Source organism: Rhinopithecus bieti, unplaced genomic scaffold, assembly GCF_001698545.2.
Source record: "Rhinopithecus bieti isolate Rb0 unplaced genomic scaffold, ASM169854v2 scaffold_17010, whole genome shotgun sequence".
Lineage (NCBI taxonomy): Eukaryota > Metazoa > Chordata > Mammalia > Primates > Cercopithecidae > Rhinopithecus > Rhinopithecus bieti.
Window position 1 is genome coordinate 1,637,978 of NW_016808932.1, and position 23,534 is coordinate 1,661,511.

The 23,534-nt window shown below is 46.9% G+C and overlaps 1 protein-coding gene across 3 annotated transcripts in view; it reads left to right on the forward strand.

The window, feature by feature from the left end:
• The window catches only part of KSR2 (kinase suppressor of ras 2), a 516,345-nt gene extending 498,361 nt beyond the window's left edge, over positions 1–17,984 (forward strand). For 2 of the 3 annotated variants that reach the window (XM_017887888.1, XM_017887887.1), the window contains 4 exons: positions 2,869–3,000; positions 8,159–8,288; positions 9,459–9,592; positions 12,057–17,984. In XM_017887888.1, coding sequence (XP_017743377.1) covers positions 2,869–3,000; positions 8,159–8,288; positions 9,459–9,592; positions 12,057–12,063 — 403 coding nt within the window. In that variant the 3' untranslated portion in view covers positions 12,064–17,984. Of the gene's footprint in view, positions 1–2,868; positions 3,001–8,158; positions 8,289–9,458; positions 9,597–12,056 lie in introns of those variants that run through there. The other variant, XM_017887889.1, reaches the window with a different exon arrangement.
• The last annotated feature ends 5,550 nt before the right edge of the window (positions 17,985–23,534 follow it).

Below are 23,534 nucleotides of genomic sequence, written 5' to 3' on the forward strand. Positions count from 1 at the left end.
GACAGCCCCCGTGCCCCCCAATAACAAAGAATTGCCCAGACCCAAATGTCAATAGTGCCAAGGTTGAGAAATCCTAAATTAGAACAAATTTAATGGTGTCTGCCTGGCCACAGTTTTTTCTGTTGCATGCATGCCAATCTGCTCCTAGCCTGGGAATGCAGGAGGTGGGTGGGTGTGGGATACCTGTGGTAAGCCACCATCCAAATGCAACTGAGAGTTGCGATTGCAGCAGTTACCCAGATATGCTTCCTTTCCTACAGTCCCTGTTTTGGGTTCTACAGAAAGTTGAGTATACGCAAATGGATGCTACCTTCATGTGTAAGATGGAGGGGGAATGAAAGAGATCTTAAAGAACTACGTGTATGGGACACACCCAGCCCTACCCAGCTAGTGAATGTCACTGCAGTACTGGAACCCTGAGCCCCAAACTCTTGGAGTCTCATTCAGGGATCTTTCCTCCACCCAGTGTTTCTACAGGTGTTGATCTGCAAGTTGATTTGGGGGAGGACATGAACAAACATTTTCTATCTTAATTTTAACGTGTATTAGAAAATCACTAGTCTCCATTTATGGCCACACTAAAGAGTGACCTATTAAAATATATTTAAGTTAAAAATGGATTTCTTAGTACATGATAGTCTAGAACAGTGGTGTCCAGTTTGGTGGCCACTAGCCAGATGTGGCTACGTAAATTTAACCTTAATTAAAATGAAAAGTTCAGGGCTGGGAGCAGTGGCTCATGCCTATAATCTTAATGCTTTGCGAGGCTGAGGCTGGAGGATCCCTTGAGGCCAGGAGTTTGAGACTAGCCTGGGCAAGATAGCAAGATCACATAGCAAGACCACATCTCCTCAAAAAATAAAATAAAATTAGCAGGGTGCGGTTGCTCATGCCTGTAATCCCAGCTACTTCATAGGCTGAAGATGGGAGGGTCACTTGAGGCCAGGACTTCAAGGCTCCCATGAGCTATGATCTCACCTCTGTACTTTAGCCTGCGTGATTGACAGGCTGTCTCAGCAGACCCTATCTCTAAAATTAAAAAAAAAAAAAAATTAAAAGTTTAGTTCTTCAGTTGTAAGCCACATTTCAAGTGCTCAATAGTTATGGTGGTTAGTGGCTGCCACATTGGACCATATAGAGGACATTTCTGTCATGATGGAAAGTTCTATTGTACAATGCTGCTCTTGAAGGTATTCAGATACGGCAAAAATCATGATTATGGGATATGAATGAGTACATTTGAGAGAGCAACATGTCACAACTTCTGCATCTCAGAAACTCTCCCTGGAAGAATCTAGCCAGCCCCAGGTCCCCACAGAGACCTTCATGCTGGAGGCTGTCATCCTGCATGACCTCACTTTTAATGATGATTCGAGATATGCACCCCCTTTCCCCCCGACTGCTCCCTTCCCCTGTGTTAATGAGCCAGTTCCTAGGAGTCTCGAGTCAATGAAGATCTCAGAGGGGGTCTGCTTAGATTTCGGACCCACCTGGAAAGCTCTGCCTTGCTAAGGACTTCCAGTGAAAGAAGGGAGCCAGCCTCCTTCCATGTCTGAGAATTTACCTAAGGAATAAATTAATGTGCGTGAAGGGAGATATTCCCACTATCTACCCAAAGATGTTCATGGCAGCCTTGTTCATATGGTGGAAGAGGGAACTGCCCGCCCAAGGCCCATCAGCAAGGAGGTGGTTATAGACACTTTGATACATAGGATGGGATGATGTGTTCCAATTACACTGGAGTTCTTTAGGGTTCTGGAACACCCTGAATGGGGCCCTTGGTGGAACTTTGTCCTAGCTTCTCCTTCTGCCTAGATATTCTCCTTGTTCACGTAGCTGGATCCTTTATGTCACGTAGATCCTAGCTCACAGTTTACCTGCAGTAAGCTCTGTCTTGTCTTTGATGCATCCTCTATTTTAATTATTTGTACAATGCTTATCACGACTTTAGTTTTTCTTATTTATTGAACTCATTTATTGTCTCCTTTCCCTACCAAAGTGCAAGCTCCAGGAGGGAAGGGACCTTGTTGGTCTTGTTCCGTGCCAAGCGCAGAACCTAGGCATCATAGGTGATGGAAAAAAGTAGATTATCATTATTTGTGGATTACTGAAATGTATTTGTAATCCCCCAAATCAATACTCACAGCACTTTCACAGTTATTCATGGACATGCAGAGTGGGGAAAACTCTGAGTTGCCCGATGCACATGTTCCCAGCTTAGGTCAAACAAAGGTTGCTCTGCCTCTGTTTTGGCCTCATACAGAGAAGCCTTGAGGACAGAGATTGAGCCAGAGTGGGCAGCACAGGGTAGCATAAGACGCTGCAGCTCTGGGGCCAGTTGGATGAGATTTGAATCCCAACTCTGGCACCTGTTAGTAGAGTTGCCTCAGACAAGTCACTTAACACTTCTGAGCCTTATAGTCTATTATGTAAAATAAAACAGAATCTATTAGGATAAGTTGTTTTCAGGGGTTAAAATTATAAACTATGTGAGGGATGTGTGCATGTGTACATATTTCCCCAGGAGCAATGATTCAGTATTCTACTAATTCCATGTTCCAGTGACTTTATAGAACATAACTGCCATGAATAACAAGAATCCATAGTGTCGTTGAATGAAGATGGGCAAGAAGGTGGGTGCCTCAGAGGCAACGGAATTCAATGATGGTTTGGATCTGAGTGTTTCTCTAGAGCAGCCTTCCCTGTACCTCCTACTGGGTCTCTGCCTCCAGTAGGTGGTCAGGCAGTGCTCAATGGAGGAAGCAAGAAGGGCAGCAGAGATGGCTCCAGGGACATGGGGTCAGTGCCAGGGGGGCTGGTCCTCCCTAGGCTATGAAACAGAGCTCATCCTGTGCTTTGCTTCTCCAGACGGGAGGACAAACTGCGCATCCAGAATGGCTGGCTGTGCCACCTGGCACCAGAGATCATCCGCCAGCTGTCCCCCGACACAGAGGAGGATAAGCTCCCCTTCTCCAAGCACTCTGACGTCTTTGCCCTTGGGTAAGTGGGCCCTGCCCTGGCCATTGAGAGCCACAGCCTGGGCAGAGGGGCACTTCTCAAGTCTTTCAATGCTTTTGGAAGGGCCAGGGTGTACCTGTCTACAGGGCCAAGGTGGCTGGATTTTGGGGTGAGAATGGAGGAATCTGAGTAGGGTATACTAGAAAGAATGACCCTAACAAACTTGTGTGCCTGGTTTCCAATGGATTATGTGGCCATAACAAGTTACCCAACTCATTTACTTATTCAGTAGCTATTTGTTGACTGCCTGCTATGTGCTAGGATTGTAGCAGATGCAGGGGATAGAAGACTCAGTGTTGTATTAGTTATGACTGCATAACAAATTATGCCAAAACTTAGCCACTGAAAACATTTCTTATCTCAAGTTTCTGTGGTCAAGAATTTGGGAATGGCTTAGCTGAGTGGTTCTGAGTGGGCTTTTATGAGGTTGCAGTCAAGATATTGGCTAGGGCTGTGGTCTCATCTGAAGGCTCAGCAGGCTGGGGATCCATTTCCGTGGTGGCCCACTCACATGGCTGTTGGAAGGAGGCCTCAGTTCCTCAACCCTTGGGCCTGTGTATAGGAGGCCTCAGTTCCTCAACCCTTGGGCCTGTGTATAGGCTGCTTGAATGACTTCACAGCATGGTGGCTACAAGCCTCATTGTCATTTATGATCTAGTCTCATAAATTTACATATCGTTGTTTCTACCATATTCTGTTTGTTAAAAGCAAGTTGCTAAATCCAGTCCACACCTAAGGGGAGGAGAATTAAGCTCTATCTTATATATGGTGGAGTATCAAAGAATATACTGGACATATTTAAAACCACCAGAGGCCCCTACTCTATCTTTCTAGTGGAAAGCAGATAAGGAAACATCCAACTTTAGCAAAGTTTGATAACTGCTATTCTGAGAATAAACACAGGACTGTGGGAATAAAAGAGGAACCAAATCCAATCTGGGAGGTCAGGGAGGGCTTCCAGGAGATGATAATCCTGAGCCTGTTAGAGGTTGAGTACAGGGGCAAGGTAAGGTGTTCCAGATCAAAAGAATGTGCAAAAGGTGCAAAATAAAAGAACACATTGCCCACATGGAAGAATATATAGAAGGGTTGGGGAAGGAAAGGGAACTGATGGATGAAGAGTCAGGAAAATTTAGGCTGGGGTGGTGAGATAAGAGACTAGAGAGGGAAGCACGGTCAATCCTGCAAGGACTTAAAGGTTGAGTTAAGGAGGTTTCATTTCATCTTCAGTGCACTAAGGAGCCACTGATGGTTATTAAGCTCTGGGGGAATGGGGAGTGACATAATCCTAATTGAGTTTTAGATCAGTCAGATCACTCTGGCTGCTGTGTAGAGAATGGAATGAAGAAGGAGAGGATGGGAGCCGGGTGTCCAGTACCCAGGGAAATGCTGGCAGCCTTCACTGAATCAGAGCCTGTGGGTATGAAAGCTGAGAATGGACATCAGCAGCACACATAGGAGGTGGAAGCAATAGAGCTTGATCATGGATTGAATTTGGGTGGTGCCTAGATAGCTGCCTTAAGCAACCAGATGGAGAGTGGCATCGTTCACTAAGGTGGAGACTGTGGAGGTGCAGCAGGGTTGGGGCATGCCAGGGAGGCAAAGAGGTCAGATTTAGACACAGTGAGTTTGAGCTATCTTGGAGATGACAAATGCAACCACCAAAACACAGCTGTCTCTACATGACTAGTATAGAAAAGAGGAGTTTAGGACTTGTCAGCAAATAGGTAACTGCAGCCACAGACAGAATGAGATGTCTTTGGAAGTACAGAAGGAGAAGAAGGGCCCAGGACACAACCCCAGGATACAGGGCAGAGTGCCCTGAGAAAGTAGAGCCAGAAAGGCTTCTAGGCTCCCATGACCATGCAAATCCTTGCCTAATCTTGTCCACAGGTGGTTGCAATAGCTGGGGGAGATAACACTGGGGAAGCTGTTTGGGAAAGTTGCAGATGAGTTCAGTTAGACTTAATACCACTGAGAGATGTTACAGAGTCTTCCTTGGAAAAGGGCCCCCACTGCATCCTCACTGAAAAACCCTGAGGAGATATTTCTGGAAGATCAGAATTCTCAACATCTGTTGCTTGAGCCACTTTAGAGGAAGTCAGTCGGCCTGATTATTTTATGCCCAAATCTTTATCTAGTTAATATTGTTATCTGAAACCAAATTGCAATAATTACGTTGGTATAGTTTAGTGTAAATTTAGCAAAAGAAAAAAATGTGATTAACAAAATGTACCGGAATAATTGGTTTTCTGCTGGAGTTTTCATCTTCAGCAATTCTTTTTTCCTTAAAGTGAGTTTCTCTTGAAAGTTGGGTTTAAAAGGAAGTTTTAATGAGGCTTTTATTTCTGACACTGCTGAATTCTGAAGGACCCGGCGCTCTGGGTTTCCTGCCAATTAGGTGCATCCTGTTGCTTGGGAACCTTGTGCTCAGAAATGACTTAGAACAAACACGAATTTTTTAAAGAGGGTTGAGCACTGTGTTAAGCCTTTTATGTGCACTGTCTCACAGAATTTTTACAAGCACCCTTCGAAGCAGATACCATGTTGCTCCCAATTGACAGGTGAGAAAACTGAGGCTTTGGATGGCTCAGTGACATGCCTTACAGTGATGAATGGTGGTGCTGAGATTCACCTGAAATATCCTGTACTCTAGAGTTGGAGCTTTTAACCATAGAGCCCTGATGGGTTTAGGATTTCTTTTGCCACTCAAAGGCCTATTTCTCTCAACTGTAAATCAAGGATAATAAATCCATCGAGGTGTTCTAAGAATTGAGTGAGAAAACATTTGTAAGGTACCCAGCACAGGGAATAACTCAAGACATCCTTCCCCCTTTCACATGAGTGGTGGATGAGTCTGTTGATGCCTCCTTCACCAGACTCCAATCACCAACCACAAGTTTGCGCCTCCCAGATTGTGCATTTTCCTGATTACAAAGGACTCTTAAATAGGATGGAGTCTAAGCTTCCCAGTATAGCACGTTGGCTAGTGGCACCATCTTGGAGTCAGACAGACTAAGTTCAACTTCTGGCTGCCCTTCCTGTTTGCTGTGTTATCTTGGGAAAGACACACAACCTTTCTGGGCATCAGTTTCCTCATCTATGAAAGGGGGATACTATTAATAATAATGCCTTCTGTTTTAAAATTTAGGTTTTGTTATTATTCAGGCAGCATGAGGCCAACAGTCGTCATTGAAAAGATGGTTTGTTACTCACAGTTCCCAGAGCGGGTGTGCCACACCATGCAGTGTCCACACAGGGCAGCACCAGGGTTGGTCTGGAGGCAGAGGAAATGTGAGGAAAATGTTGGGAAGAGCCTTTATTGTGGTTTTCTTGGGAAGGAGCAGGGGAGGCAGGGTAAGAAGGCTTAGGATTGGCTCATTTGAATGATTTCAGTAGGCTCATAGCATATAGGGGCTGGGGAATATTGGCCCAGAGCTTGCAAGCCCAATTAAGGAGGTAGTTGGCAGTATGAGTGTGAGCTCTGGATTATCTGATTAGCCTGTGAAAGGTGTGTTCACAGGTGAGCCCTTTACTATCTCCAGGAATTGGCTGTTCCTGGAAGGGGCAGAATCTCCAGGGTCAGCAAAGCCCCAAGTAGTCAAAGCATCAGAATAGAAAGACATGCTTCATAGACCTCCCTCAGCAAAAAACTTAGAGTAGTGTGTAGTGCAGAGTAAAAACTCAATAAGTATGATTATTTATTAGGATAACTATAATCTTTTAGTACCTTCTCTTGAGAGCTTTCTGATCACCTAAACTGACATTCCAACACCTGAGCATCACCACTCCTTACCCACCCCAGAGGTATAAGGTTGTCAAGTAGAAGGAAGATGTAACTATGAAGTGAAACCCTAACAATAGTTGATTTGACACAGTGCTCTGATCAGTAAAGAGGATAGCAGAGTGCTTTGTGTTCTTTAAAGCAAACTTACATGAAATCTTACAGTGAAGGAAAGATCACTTTCTAGAATTGTTTCAGATATTTCCTAAGTCGGGGAATCGTGTGCTCAGAGCACTGAGATCTGTCCCCATGGTACAGCTCAGTGACACCCCAGCATCCCGTTTCATCCACTGTGGTCCTCACTGCTATTCACACTTCATAGCATCATTTATGCACCACCTGGCCCATCATCCCATTCAAGACACATGCTACTCACTAGAGCAATCCTTTCTCCATTAATTACAATGTCACGATTTGTGAAACAGAAGATAATGTGGTAAATCGCTCTAGAATAATCCTAGCATGGAGTTGTTTTGGCGTTCAGAGTCCCAGATAAACATCCTTCCACTGCGATGTTATCATTATTCTCATTTATCAGGTAAGAAAACCTGCACTCACAGAAGTGAAGTGACATACCCAGGAAACCTACCCTATTATACTATTAGTATAAATGGAATCAGGACTTGAACCCCAGTCACTCTCAAAGCTCTTTTTTTCTTTCCACCATTCCGCAGGATGGTTTATACTTAGAAAAAAAAAAGTATAAAAGAAAAAAATCCTAATCTGTCCCCCAGAGTTAGTTATTGTTAACATTTTGCTATGCTTTACTTATTCTCTTGTTCATACACATATAATGATTTTTTAAAAAGCAATATCAAACTTTACATACAGTCTCATATCCTGCTTTTTTTTTTAACCTAAGGTTATGTACTGAGCATTTTTTGTGTCAGCAAAATTTCATTGAAATGTTTTAATAATAATACAGCATTTCATCTTATTTCATGGATTTAACATAATACATATAACCAATTCCTCTTATTGGACAATTGTGTTCTTACTTTTTTTCAATATTATATATAATTCTCTGGGAATGTCCTTATAAATAAATTTTTGTACCCCTAATTATTTATTTGCAATGATTTTCTAGAATCATTGCAAGTAGAATCAGGGACAGAGATCCTAATCACATTGTATTTAACTATTCATTAGAAGATATCCTGGGATAAACATGACTTCTAAGACATTAAGAAAGCTTTAGGTGTGTCCCACGTGGCAAAATACCTACCCCATGAGGAAGAAACTGGGGAGAAGAATGGGTGCCAGGAGGCTGGCTAGGTGGGTGTGTGTTAATAATGGAGGTGCAAGATTGCAAGTGACACACCACACCAACACCCCTTTAACAACGTCTGCCAACAGCACAATCTGGTATGAACTCCACGCCAGGGAATGGCCTTTCAAGACCCAACCGGCAGAGGCAATAATATGGCAAATGGGCACAGGCATGAAACCCAACCTCAGCCAGATTGGCATGGGAAAAGAAATCTCGGTAAGTCCCAAGATAGGGCCAGACCTGGGGGATGAGGGGAGACACAGACCTTCTTTTTACTATGTGTTAAGGTTACAAATGCTTTCCCATAGGGTGACCAAAAAAATATGCATCGCAACCTTGTCAGACAGCAGTTTGAAGCTTAAAAGGCAAGGCTGCTGCACTGTGCCTGCAATTTCAGGTACCTGCCACCAGGGGCACAGTAACACGTGGTCAGGTTTTTCCTGACTATGGGTTGCTGAGTTAGGTAGAACCAATATATCCCTCTTTTTCTGCTATTTTAAAAGACATGAATTAAAACATCACAAATATTAATGGTTCTAATTTTATTTGCATCTACATAATAATTTTAAGGCATTATCTAACTCAGAACAAGACATACAGAAACAGAGAAGCCTGGGTATATATTAATATTAACAATCTTCCTCTAAAACACAGCAGGAAGAATCCTCTCTTTTGATCAGAAGACACACAAGTCAGAGAAGGAGTAATTATATGTTATGTTTTTAAGGATTACCTGCACCTAGGTGATGAAGAGATTACTAAAAGTAACTTTCGTCTCTGACTTTGAAGGGCTCTTAAAAGTATTGAGATATGGATGGAGACCCCAGGATTCCCTTTTATCCCTTCTGTTAAGAAAAATGTCAAGAAACTGGGAAGTATTGTTGATCTCAGTGTATCCTAGACCTTCTAGAATAGAGCTTACCTGGTTGTTATTTGGGCTCAGAAAATACATGGGAAGAAGGATGGATGGATGGTAATGGATGGATGGATGGATGGTAATGGATGGACGGATGGATGGTAATGGATGGACGGATGGATGGATGGATGGATAATGAAGGATGAAGAATGAAGGAGTGAATTGATATAGATGGGTGGATGTATAGATGCATGCATGATGGGTGGATGAGTGGATGAATGGATGGATGGATGATATATGGGTGGATGGATGGATGAAAGATGGAAGGGTGAATTGATATGAATGGGTAGATGTTTAGATACATGCTGGATGGATGGATGGATGGATGGATGGATGGATGGATGGATGGATGATGGAGGAATATGGAAATGGGACAGATGAATGGACAAATTGGCAGACCAAATGTGATGCCAAAGAGTAATCAAAAAGTCACCATTTATGTGTAATCACCACACATTGGTTTCATTTAGGACATTCTTCTCTTCTGCTGGGCCTTTGAACAAGAAGAGAGACCTACCTTCACCAAGCTCATGGACATGCTGGAGAAACTGCCAAAGCGAAACCGCCGCCTATCTCACCCTGGACATTTCTGGAAGTCTGCAGAGTAGGTTTTTCTCCCTTAGCGTCTCTCCCCACTGCCTTGTCCTCTGCCCTTTGTCACCTTTTTGATCCTCTCTGCCCCTTTTTTACTTCTCCCCCAACAAGCTCCTGTCCATGTGCCCACCCTTTGGCAACCACCCTTCCCTACTAGGTTTCCATTCAATGGAGTCTGTTTGGGGGTTTGGGTCCTGGAGTCTGTCCTGTGGGGTCTTGGTTCCTGCAGCTACCCTGGGTTTCTCATTGTTTATCTCTTCCTGATGAAGACTGATGCCCTGATGAGTCTGAGCATCATGCAGTGAGGTGATGCCTGAACCTGCTAAGCTCCCCACATGTCAGGTATTCAGAGTACCCCTCCACGAGGCCCAGCTTTCTGGAACTCTTCCTTTTGGGCCAGCAGCCTGCCCCTGTCACGGCAGATCACAGCTTCCAGCATTCTCCATTGCATGAATGCCAGAGCAGGAAAGGGTCTGAGCTTCTTGCCAGAAGTATCTCTAGCTTCCTCATAAGAGGCTCCAGACCATGCTCCTCCCTCTTGTTTCTGGCTGGAGATCAGTAGTTCTATCTGAGATAATGAGTGTGGCATCTCTTTCTGGGACCTCCCTCGCCAACCCCAGCTTCTGTGACTGAACTCTCTAGAAGGTAAGAGGGAGACAGGCCCAGATGAGGCTACTGAGGGCTCCCCATGGTTCTGCCAGGTATTCATGGTTGTGCACACTCACACAGACACTCTCAGGTACTCACACTCATGCAGACCCGGGAGCAGTACTTAAAAACGTACCTCTCTACAAATTCATTCACACACAGCTACACTCAGATCTATACACGCACACATCCATATACAAAAACATTCCATGAACGCACACCCCCACATGGAAACCTGCATACATAGGCAAACTCAGGCACATACACACACAGGTACACAATCACAATCATATTACATGGTACATGAAGACATGTGTATATACACACTTGTACTACCATGGCTTACCCACTAAAGAGAAGCAGTACTCACAGATATAGATACCCCCACCTGTGGGCGTGGTGTACCACAGCCATTGTCAGAGTCTTCCCATGAAGTTCCCCAAGGCAGCGTCCTGAAGAACAGATGTTCCCGGGGGCTGTGGACATTAGGAGGCTTTTTTTTCATCCCTTCCCCTGCCATTTGAGCTTGCTGAACCTGCAGGATGGAATCTCTTCCTTCCCCAGGGGCTTATCCTTTCCCCAGACCGTGGGAAGGAGCATACACTTTACAGACAGACGTAGATTGGAATTCCCACTCCACTGTGTAATAGCTGTGTGGCCTTGGGCACGTCACTCAGCCTCTTTGAGCTATAGTTTCATGCTCTGAAAGGTGAGGGCAGTGAAACTGCTCTAGCAGAAGTGCTGTGCAGGTCCCATGTGGCCACGTGTAGAGCACCTGGTGAGCAGGTGCCTCCCACATAGCAGGCACTCACTGTAGCTCAGCTGCCGTCATCTGCCAGGAGGGAGAACGAGCCCTATGCTGGCAGCCTGGCAGGATTTACAATGGATTGGATATGAAAACAGACAGAAGGAAGCTTTAACAAGCAAAAACTCTGCCCAGCTAAAGGAGTGCTGGCAAGTTAGAGAATTAGTGTTGGAGCTCCAGGCAGAACCCAGCAGTTCAACTGAAGAGAGGGACTTAAAGTTTACTGGTTGGAGGGAAAGGCAGGAGGCTTCTCTTTCTATATTTTATTGTGGAGTTGGGCTGAAACAAACAAACACAGGACCAGAAACTTTGTGGTCTAGCAGAATGGGATGTTGGGTTCAGTGGAATATTCCATTCATTCCCTCTTCCATTCATTCTTTTTTATTCAGCCCATGTGTACTGAACATCTTTTATGTGCTAGACACTGTTCTAAGAGTGAGAATACAGAGGTGAACAAAATAAATGAGTTCCTTTTGCTGCAGTGGACATCAAAGTCTGCTCATCGCAGGAGGCTATGGTGTGGATCCCAGTCCCACCCCCTCTTCCTGCATCTCTAGCTGTTATGGAGCTTTATTCCAGCCCCACACACTGGATGACCATTCCTAGTCCATGCCCAAGTGGGGAAAGTTCTGAGTTCAAATCCTGACCCTGCTGCTTCCTGGCAGTGTGCCCTTCGGCAAAACACTTAACCTCTCTGAGCCTCAGTGTTTTCATCTGTGAAACTGTATGATTCTGTCATAGAAGTTCATCACTGATTATTTTCATCTTTGAAAATATTCGTAGCCTATATTGCAGGCTCATCTCAGGCTTAAATGGGATCAGGTATGTGTGGCACTTGGCACAGAGCCCAGCATATAGTACGACCTCAATTAGCAGAAATCTCTTCCACGTCTTCTTGCAGAAGACAGAAACTGATCATCTGAAGCCACCTGCCCCTCTGAGAGGGTGTTCATTCACAACAGATGACATCATCATGTTCTTGTGACCTCTCACTACTCTCTCCCTTCTCTCCCCACTCCAGGCTGTGACCTTTGGACACCGGGACGGCATCCAGCTGCCTGGGCTCCCGTCACCTCTCCCTCCCTGCTCTGTCCTCTGCCAGCTCAGGAGGCCAGAGACTCAGCATCAGAGGGTACAAACCCTGACCGACCTGGGAGCACTGGACAACAGCTTGGCGGTCTCCCTGCACCTCAGACTTGAGCCCCTTTCCTCGGGCAGGGTTGGGGACCCCCAAGCTAGGACTGAACCGGACCAGCCAGGGTGATGCATTATTGATCAGTGCGGCCCAGGGAACAGCACAAATGAGAGCACTGCAGGCTGCATGTGGTGCCTTTGGGCTATGGGACTAAGACAGGAGGCCCCATGTGGGCGGGCTCGCAGATGGGGCTATGTGTGTGTGTGTCTGTGTGTTCGACACTGTTCACTCTTGTTTCACCTTGACAAGCAAGAGCCAGACTGCCCCAGTGATGGGGCACCCCTCAGTTCTGTCTTTGTGTGGTGGTTTCCAGCTGTGCCATCTGGGAAGCTAAGAGGAGGGGTACAGAGCCAAGCGGCGGCTTAGTCAAGGCTACTGAGCCAAGATCGAGTAGGGAAGGTCTGGAGTGGCTAAGCTCGTTCCTTTGGAAATATCTGTTTTCAGACACCCCAACCCAAGCCTGTCATGGCATGTGGCACCTTTGCATAGAGCTCTGAAGTACAGTAGGAAAGTTAGAACGTCTTTTGAGTGCTGGGTCTCTCTGGGGGACCTATTCCCCCATTTCTGCTGTTTTCTCCTGTTCTCTGAGAGTAGCACCCCTTTTCACCTCACTGCCCCCACCTCCTTGCCATTTGGAAAGCCAAGATGACTTCTGACGGGCTCCTTAGAGCTCACCATCATTCAGGGCACCCCCTGAAGTCTGGTCCCTGAGAATCAGGGCTCTGGGCCTAGGACATTCCTTTTCTTCCCTCTTCTCTGCTACTCATACCAGTGAAGCTTATTCCCCAACCGTGGTGGATGAAGGTCCTTGGGATACCTCCATGTTGGGTTATGTGGTTGTACCTATGATAACACGTTTGCAAAAGATTTCCCTGCCTTTCACCCTTAAGCAGTCCTGTTGGGGGAGCACAAAGGGGGGTGTTGTTTGTTACAGTTCTGCGTTCTCCACTCTAGCCTGGTGCGGGGTCCTGGAGTGGCGGAGCCTGTGTCCCTCACCTGTGTGTATTCCCTCAGTGCCCCACCTTTCCTCCCTCCTCTTACTCCCAACCTGGGCCGGTGACTCTTCCTGACCGTGTGGGGGAAACCCCTGGTGTTCTGCAGGAAGGATGCCGGGAGCAGGCTGGGCATGCAGATGGGAGAGGAGAGCCTCTGGGTCATTTGCCCATGTTTTCAAAGCCCTGACCCCCTGAATGTGACCTGGTACAAAAGGGAAATCTGTCCCCAAGCAGAGCAATAGCAGGAGTATCTAGGCAGTGAACAGGAAGCCCAGGGCGGCCCACAGCCCCTCTGTATTTCCTGGGTACTGCCTGGGCCTTAGTCTTCTTGTAGCTGCTATCTATCCAGGCATCTCCTTCCTAGAGAGCCAGAGAGAGGAACTAGAACTTCAAAAACCTTACCTGATCTTACTCTCAGAATCCTAACAGACCTATAGGGATCTCTTCCCCACCTTGGGTGGCTCTCAGACTGGTTCATGCTCTAGGGGCCAAACCTGCTTCCACACTGGGAAGAACGATGAGACCAGTCATGCTTCGCAGAAGCCTGGCTACAGGAAACCCCTCTGTTTCCCAAAGGGCCCTCCTGAATTGCCTTTCCAACACTCCCAGCTATCTGGGACTACAGGACTAAAGACCCCGGCTTGGGCTGCTCCTAAGTGGACATTGCTCTTCTGGGGACATCTGTGGCTCTTGGCTTGACATGTGTGTGTCTTGGAGGCATTTTATACATGTTTGCCTGAGCCCCAGCCACTCTGGGGTTGCTGGGAATGGCTCTTGTCAATGGACACCTCCCCATCCCAACACAACACTCTGTGTCCCAGCCCTTGACCTGGACTTGCACCTGCCTTGGCTCTGCCCAGCAGCCTACTGAGTGCCTGAAACCCAGCCACTCACTTCTCTTCCATCACACCAGGACTTCTTGGGTCCACGGACTCCAGTCCTTGTCATGTTCCCTTGTGCCAAGAGAAAGGATACGAGGAAGGAAAAGGCAGCCAGGGTCTACTACCCTGCAGCTGAAATGTCCACAAGAACTGGCACCTTCTCACTCTTGCCTCTTCTGTTTCCAGAATTAACTAAAATATCCAACCACAGCCTTTGGCAAGGCCTAGCATGGTCTCCAACAATTGATTTTTCCATTCATTCATGAGAACCAGTTTGAGATTAAGGACAGGGCCTGAGTGATCCAGGGGGAAAACCCAGCCCTTTGTGGAACAGGGTGCCTTGGGTCCATCCCTGAATTTGTGTCACCTTCTCTTGACTTCTCGATCTTTCCCCACTTCACTACTCTGTCCCCAAGTGCATTGGTCTCTGCTGCAGCCAGGCCAGGCTCCTGGCCTTCAGTCCCTTCCTGACACCCCTACCCTGTCCCCCCTACACTTCCCTGACTTGTTGAGAAGCCAGCTCTAATTTGCACACATTTAAATCCAGGAAGAACCAGATCACTGCTTTCCCTGCTGGCCTCCATCTTTATTTACTGATGAAGTTTTGGGAGGACATTATATTCATCTTATGCAGGGAGGAAAAAAAGAGGAAAGAAGCTGTATATTTTTACATCATAATTACCAGCCTTACCTTCAACTCATTCTATACAATCCACATGACCAAGATTTGTGTATTTGCCCTTGTCCCGTCACAGCTGCACACAGGTGCCCAGTACACACAAGTTACTGACTCAACAGTGAGTTGTTCCAATCTGTCTTGCTTTTAGCAAACCCTCATGTACATGGGCTTCCCAAGGGGACCAGTCCACAGGGTGAAGATTCACCAGGAAGCCTTGGCTTTGCAGAGAGAAACCTCTCAGCTTTCTTTAAAGGGCATGTGGATTTGCACATAAATTTCACTCAACTCTACCAGAGTACAGGTTGTTCATAAAACCAAGGAGTTTCCTTCTTGGCCTCCTGTGGGAGGACATGCTCCTTGTGTCCCCATCCCCAGAGCCAAGCTGGAAACCCAAAGTCATTGCTTAGATCCATTTCGTCCTGGTATTCCTTTTACTGATCAAAGAGAAAATTTTCATCTTGCCCTGGACCCCCCATCCTCACCCCATCCATTTGTCTCCACAGCTACCTTGGATTGTCAGTCAACAGAAGCCCTTGACTGATATTGATCACTAGACTTTTGTATCCAAAAAACCTAGTTCTTGCCTTTTTCTCACCTCCCATGCAATATACACACATCATGCCCCTCCCCACAAACACACAAAACCAGCCTTCCCTCACCTTCCACCATTCCTATCCCCACCTACAGCTGATCATCAAAGGCACATGGAGGAAGTAGTAGACACAGAGCTCAGGCCAATCATTATCTTGAGAAATCTAAACCCAGGGCTGGCAGCCTATGCCCCATAGGCCATATCCAGCCTGCTAACTGGTTTTTACATGTTTTAATTCAGGAAAAATCAAAAGAATAATATTTCATGACATGAAAATTCAAATTTCATGTCAATAAACAAAATGTTATTGGAGCACAGCCACCTCTCCATGTACACAACCACGGCTACTCCTGTGCTACAGTGAGGGAGCCGGCTATTTGCAACAGAGACGATGTGGCCCCTGTAGTCAGAAACATTTACAATCTGGCCCTTTCCTAACTTTGCTAGCCTTTGATAGAGAGGGTGGGATATGGCTCTCAGGGGAAGAACAGGAAGTTGGAGGGGGAGAGAACTTGTTTCAGTGGAAGAAGGCCAGCTTGCCCCAAGATTCATCAGGCCACCTCGGGCAGTAGAGAACTCCCTGTCCTTGGATAGGGTGGAGCAGAGGTTGACTTCTTGGCCTGTGTGATATGGAGGCAATTCAGGCCCTGAAGGCTGGATTGACTCCCTGGACTTTAATACTCTTAGTTTGCTAAGGGTGGCTATAATTACAAAATATCACACACCAAGGGGCTTAAACAACACGAATTTACTCCTCACACTTCTTGAGGCTGGAAATCCCAAGATCAAGGTGTCAGCAGGATTGGTTTCTAGTGAGGGCTCTCTCTTTGGCTTACAAGCAGCTGCCTTCTTATCATGACCTCACGTGGCCCTTCCTCTGTGACTGCACATCCCCATTATCTCTTCATCTTCTGATAAGGACAATAATCCTATTAGATTAGGGTTCCAATGCTCTGTGATTTTATTCCCATCCCTGGCTTTCTTTCCCCACACTGGTTCTCAATCTTGAGTTCTCAAATATGCCCTCCCTGTCCTCATCCTATGCGCACCTTCACTTCACACATCCATCCCCTGCAGGCTGGTCTTGTTCCACTGTGCCACCAGTATCCCCAAGCCCTCCTCAGCTCTGTGAGGCTCCTAGGACTGCTGCAGCAAACCACCACCCACTGGGGCCTAAAACAACGGATATATCATCCCTCACCCATCTGGACACCAGAAGTCCAAAATCAAAGTGTTAGCAGGGCCATGCTCCCCCTGAAATCTGTAAGGAATCCTTCCTGGTGGCTTCTGAACTGCTGGTGCTTTCCTGGTCATCATTGGCATTCCTTGGCCTGCAGCCATGTCAGGCCAATCCCTGCCCTCATCATCTCTCTGTGTGTCCCTATCTTCATATGGCCGTCTTCTTTTAAGGACACGAGGACGTGAGTCATATTGGATTAGGGGCTCACCCTCCTGAAGTATGACCTCATCTTAACTAATTATATCTGCAAAGACCCTCTCTCCAAATGAAGTCACATTCTGAGGTACTAGGAATGAGGACTTCAACATGTCTTTTTTTTTTTTTTTTTTTTTGGTGGGGAAAAGATGTGGGGAGACCGCAACTCATAACACCCTCTAAGACATTTTCTCTTGTGCCTTGACTGGTCCTCCACTGTAGAACCCAGGTCCCCTGGAAGATAGATTCCCCAGAATTCCTGGTCTACAAGGTCAGGCTGTTGCCGTCATGCTTACCAAGCTTGCCCTAATCAACAGGTCCCATCACTGAATTCCCACAGCTCTGGATCTCAGTTCCGTGGCTGTGTGGGAGCAGCCTGTGTGTAAGTGGCTTGTCTGTAGCAGGACTGTCACTTGACCCCTGAATGTGCTTCATGGCCCCATCTAAAGCGGTTGGTGACATAGCATCTGATTTTCTCTATACTCTTGTCATTGACAAAGGAGTGGGTTTTTATGAGCTACATTTTGCTGTTTCCTTTTTTGGCTTTGCCTATGATGTGGGGAAGTTCCCAGGGCAGACTCACGCGGCCACTCTCCCTGGCTCCCGGCCTCGCCTCCTCCCATACCACCTCACCCTTACCTGCACACACCTGCAAGGGAATCACTTTGAACTCCAAGGGGAGTGACAGGCAGCAAATGTCAGTCTGGGTCCTGGAATGTGGAGCCACAGTGAACCTCTGTCCTCTCTGCTCAGTGCGTGACTATGATATTAACCCAAATCCCAGACTCCTTTCTTGAGGCCCTGTAATCCATACCCATTCTGTTACCAGTTTAATTTTGAAACCAGTAGTGGGGCAAGTGGAAAATCTGCAGTCTCAGTGACCTATTGGACTTGTCTTAGTAGTGCCTGGCACATAATAAGTGCTCAAGAAATGTTTACAGAATGCAGACAGAGAGGGTTGCTGGGTAAGAGTAAGACCCGGGCACAGGGAGTTAGAAGGGCACCATTGGCGGTTATCGGGATTCCCCTTTGCCAGACCGTGTTGTGGGTGCCATATCAACCCCAAAGAGTTTGTTAGGTTTGTTGTTGTGGTTTAGACTTACAGTCTTGCTCTGTCACCCAGGCTAGAGTACAGCATGATCATAGCTCACTGCAGCCTCAAACTCCTGGCCACAAGCAATCCTCCCACCTTAGCCTCTCAAGTAGTTGGTACTATAGGTGCACACCATCATGCCTGGCTAATTTTTTACTTGTTGTAGAGACAGGGTCTTGCTATGTTGCTCACGCTGGTCTTGAACTCCTGGTCTCAAGCAATCCCCCTGCTTCAGCCTCCCAGAGCACTGGGATTACAGGGGTAAGCCACTGTGCCCAGCCAGTTCGCCAGGTTTAATATCTGTGACTTATGAAGTGACCCATTGGATCAGGTGGCCCAGGATGTCTAGGAGGCAGAGTAACAATCCACCCTGAACAGCCTCTGTTCACAGAGCACTTACTACATGCCAGGCTGGAATTCCTATGATGGTTTGGGGAGATAGGTAGCCTTACTCTCATTTCAGTGAGGCAACTGCAGTACAGGGACAGAAGCCAGCCTCCAAATTGCAGACCCAGCATTTTAAAAACGAGTCATTGGGCTCATCCATTCCCGGGAACCCACCCCCAGGTCCAGGGGTTCATGCCCAGCTGCTCATGGGGATGTCACAGTCCCAGCCTCTGAGACTTATTGGCAACTTGGAACCAGGAGAGAGAGAGAGAGAGGAAAAGCAGGAAGTTGTAGAGGGGAGGGTGCAGGGGCCAGCAGGGACCCTCCTGGGAATTTGCACGGAAACTTGCACTTATGTTCTCAAACTGACAGGCTGCCCGCAGCAGCCCGGATTTCCAGGAAACATGTGTCTTGGTTGGCAGAGCCCCTTCTGGGTCCCTCCAGCATCCCTGCTCCAGGCTTCCCGTCCCCTCCTTCTCTCATGCCGGACGTTGAACTGTGGTCCTGTGTTCCCGAGACGCGTACATCAGTGAGTGCTCTTCCCTCTCGGGGGTGGGAAAGGGCCCTTGCTTCCCACTCATTGGGATCATGCAGCTCCCATTTCCTAACACCAAGAATATGAACGATTCATCTCATGGGGTTGAGAATGGCTGCCCTCCTTCCACTGAGGACTGAGCTGGCGGAGATGGACTCTGTCTAGAATGTGCCTGATCCAAATAAGACCTTGTTTCCCAAGTGTGTTCCATAGACCTTTCGTTCCATGGCAAACTAGCTGGACATTGCATTATTGAAAGGGTCCTGGGACAAGTATGCATTGGAAATGCTTAGGTAAAATGAAACTAAATTTCTTGATTGCAGGACTTATCAGAACTTTAAAGACACTATTGTGTGGTTGAATCTCTAAATGACTGATAGGATACTGTTCTTCCCAAGCTTTCCCAGGCCTGTTTCTGAATCTCCAACAAGGTCAACCTCTGTGAATACTTGATACCTTACATTGTACTGAAGGAGGCAATGTCAGTGTACTGGCGTACAGAAAAATGCTGACCACTAGCATTCATAGACCCTGCTAGGAGATGAGACAGGTAGCTTAGACCCTGATTCCATGCATGTGGACAGTGGTTCCATGAACAAGAACACTACATCTGGCTGATGGTGTCTCCCAATGGAGGGGTCAAATTTGCTGTGTGTTGGTGGCTTCTCCAGCATACCATGGCTTGGAGGCCAATGTGAAAATTATTTTAAGATGTAACACCCTCAGAAGGGTTAGTTAAGTTTTCACCTGGGTTTTTATCTTCAACCAAGTCATTGCAATGACAATCTAGAAGGACCTCTATCTATAAGATCTAGAAGGATAAAGATCTGGTCCAAGGAGTACAAGTATGTAATGGATCTACCACCAGCGTCCCCTCCTATACTCTTGGCAGACATCATTAATCTATCACAGCATGTCTTCCCACTGATCACAGATGTAGCTTCAGGGCATTTGAGTTACCACTTAAGATAGATATGAGTGACCCTCCCTTATCTCACACTTCTCCTTTTGCAGAAGCAGGATCTGAGGCCCACAGGGGGAAGCGATAATAAACTCAGCCCTAAGTCAGGTCCCTTCTAACAGGCAGAAGTAGGTTTAGAACTCAGGCCTCAGAAGCTTCCAGAAGCCAAGCCATTTGGGCTGTAGTTGGTGGACAGTCTATCAGCGCCCTACAGATGTTTCTTCTTAGTTAGGGAACTTGGAAAATGCAGAAAGAAAGATTCTGTCTTTAAGACTTTGTGTATGATCCTACTTGGTAATCTGCCTGCTTGGAGAAAAATCATTTCTTTTCTGGGACGGCTTCACCACAAGGCCTGAATGCTACCCCCAGTCTAGTAACATCTGGGCTGGAAGTCATGGCATATAGGGGCCTTAAGGAATAACAGTGTGCATGGTGGTGTGCAGGAGAGCTGCAAGGGCTTTTCTTTCTTGAGTAGGTTTGTAAAATTTCTGCAGTTCAGTCTGGGCTTCTGGGAAGTCAGGGGGTGTTGCATATAAAGGGCAGGAAAAGGAGCCTGACTCCAGTTACTCTTTGGTTTCTTCCCTGAATGGAAGGCTCAAAATCAAGTTTCCACCCAGAAAAGATCTTGAGGTCCTAGTGGACCACCAACTCTACTCCTGAGCTCTTGAAATACCTCTAATCACCAGCTCAGTGGCTGAGAATACCTTCTTGTCCACTGCCTCTTCTTTTCCTTCTCCTCTTCACTTATCCCCCATCCACCTTCTGCCTGATAATATCTCCCCTGTATTGTAAATGGAGGAGAAAGTTGCACAATTGTAGAGATGAAAAATAGCTGCCATGTATTTAGCTTAAATTAGCTCAGAAGAACGGCTCCCTCCCTCCATTGAGCGGGCAGCAATTGTTTATGCCAACATGCTATTTGCATCGCGCCTTCTTAGATTTGAAAGTCAAATGATTAAAACAAATCTTAGTTTTCTTTTCCACCACTTAAAAAAAATACCAGCTTGGCTAGTTCTTCTAGTTTAAAAATACCTTGACCTCCAGCACTACCGTGAGAATTTTGGAAAGGCTGGTATCAGGATATCAGGAGGAAATAAATACAGGCCAACAATAACCAGAGAGGCCTTTTCTGAGTGGTGGGCGATGGGGTGATCAAGGTAGAAGAGAGGTGTTTGTGTCCTCACACAGATGCTGGCATTCTGGGTTTGTTTGGAATTCAGTGAACCTCTGTCCTCTCTGACAGAGATTTCTTCACAACCATTCATTCAATGGGTGATTTGTTGAGCATTTACTATGTGTTAGACTCTGGGCATTCAGTGATGAGTGATACAAAGTCTCCCGTATTCTGAAGCCTAAAGCCCAATGGGGAAGAGAGACAAGAACCAAGCCAACAACAAATATATAAATTTGCAACTCATGTAGATCTAACGAAAGAAAACTCTTGGGGGACCAGAAACATGGCAGAGGGTGCTACTGTGGGAGAGCTGCTGGCAAAGGTCTTTGTGAGGAGGTGACATTTAAGTCAAGATCTAAAGGAAGAGAAGGAGGAAGAGATGATCATTGTAAGCCAGGGTTTCTCAACCTCAGTACTGTTGAGCTATTTGGGGCCAGATAATTCTTTGAGGTGGCGACTGTCCTGGGCATTGGAGGATGTTAAGCAGCTTCCTCAACTCTCCCCACAAGATACCAGTAGCACCTGGTACTGGTGACATCCAAAAACATCCCCAGACACACCCTGACTTTGCTGTCTGGGATCAATCCTCATAAAGCCCCAAGCCTGGGAGCACAGAGGCCAGAAGCCCATATGGTGGCATGTCAGGCATGGTGTCACCTGAGCTCTGACCCCAACTTCTGAGATGGCATACAATTTGGAGTCTGTTTTCTCTATGAGCTCCCATAACTGTCCCATATTCCACAAGGCATTGCTTCTGGGCCGCGATCCTCTCGTTCCAGCATGGCCCCTTTTTTTGGGTGCATTGGTGGATTTCAAAAGCCTCCAGTTGACATCCGAAGTGTGACGTCGAAAACCATCTCCAGACATTGCCAGATGTCCCCTGAGTTGTCTCCAGGCCACACGACTAGGAATCAAATCCAGCATCCTGCCATCCGCAACCTTCCATGGGAGAAAGGAAATCAGAGGGGAACAGGAAAACAGCAGGAGGAGACTCCTCGAGTGAACTTGGCAGGGAAATAGGATTTTAAAGCACTGGTTAGCATCACCAGTGGTTTGAAGGCTGTCTAGGTAAGGAGAATGTGGACTTGCCTTTCGCCATCTGCATGGACAGGGGCTAAAATCTCCAGTCATTCTCTCCATCCTTCCACAGCCCTTCTAGGAAGCAGACCCTCTTGCTGAGCTGAAATCTTGAGACTTGCATCCGGCAATCCTGGTATTGCTTTCTGAGGCTACTCAAGGAAAGCCCTCTGTATTCCCCAGGAAGGAAAGTCCACCAGATAGTGAAGGGCCTTTTCCACCTTCCTTGCAATTCCCTGTTCACTGTGATGAAGAGAGTCAGGCCAACTTAGAATGGCTGTCTGGTAGCAATGAAGCAGCAACATAGACAGTGTGGACAAGATGTGGCAGTTCTGTCCAGTCCCGTCTGACTGATTTGGGCATGGAGACAGGCAGTGGGTGAGGATGGCCTCTGCAGGTCCTGCTGTTTTACCCCTAGAATCGAATCCCTGGGGCTTCCAGCAGTCCCAGGATTGGGAAGGGTAACAGAGGAAGAGTCGGGCATTGCAAAAGACCAGATCTTGGAAAACTGCTTTGGGGATTGGGACACCTTCCAAGAAGACAATTGAGTTGGCTGGGGTTCTGCCCGGGATGGGGTCAACCTCTCCCCAACACAGCCCTTCCCAGGTTGGGGCATTGGAAGCTTAAGTGCATCCTGGACAATTAATGTCATGTATTGGTCCTGTGAGATTCTAGCCATTTTCCTCTTCTTATTTTTCTATATGCGTTACAAGTGATAATTTTTAAATGGGTACATATGACCTTGTGTAAGTTCAAGTAACTGCTATGTAGCTACAGCATGGACATCAGGGTACTCTAAAGTACTTGCCCTGCCACACCAAGGTCCCCTGCCCTGGCCCCCTTTCCCTCCTAGCCAGCCTTCTAGGGAGCACTGCATACCCTGCCCCTTCAAAGCTATCTGGACAGTCCTGACTTGACTGGAGCATTAAGGGAGGGGCTGCCCTTGGTCAGGGCTTCTGCACAACTGTGAGATGCATAAATCTTTGCCTGGCCCCTTCTTCCTTCTTTTCAGAAGTCTATCTCCTCCTGAGGACCCCTGTGGTCCCTACCTATCAAGGAATATCATAAATTGTACTCCCCACCCCATCAAAGCACACCCTGACTTTGCTGTCTGGAATCAATCCTCATAAAGCCCCAAGCCTTGCAGCACAGAGGCCAGAAGCCCATATGGTGGCATGTCAGGCATGGTGTCACCTGAGCTTCTCTGACTCCACTTCCAAGATGGCATCCAATTTGGAATCGCTATTCTCCATGAGCTCCCATAGCTGTCCCATATTCCACAAGGCATTGCTTCTGGGCCATGGTCCTCTAGTTTTCTCATAGCCCTATTTTTGGATACATTGGTGGATTTCAAATGCCTCCAGTTGAGCAGCCAAAGGATTCTAAGAAAATCTTCCCTGTATCTCAAAGGCTCGTGTCCCCAGCCACATTCACTACACCCTCAGCAGAGCCTTGCATGGAGCAACGCTTATCCCTTCATTCCCCAAATCTTCAT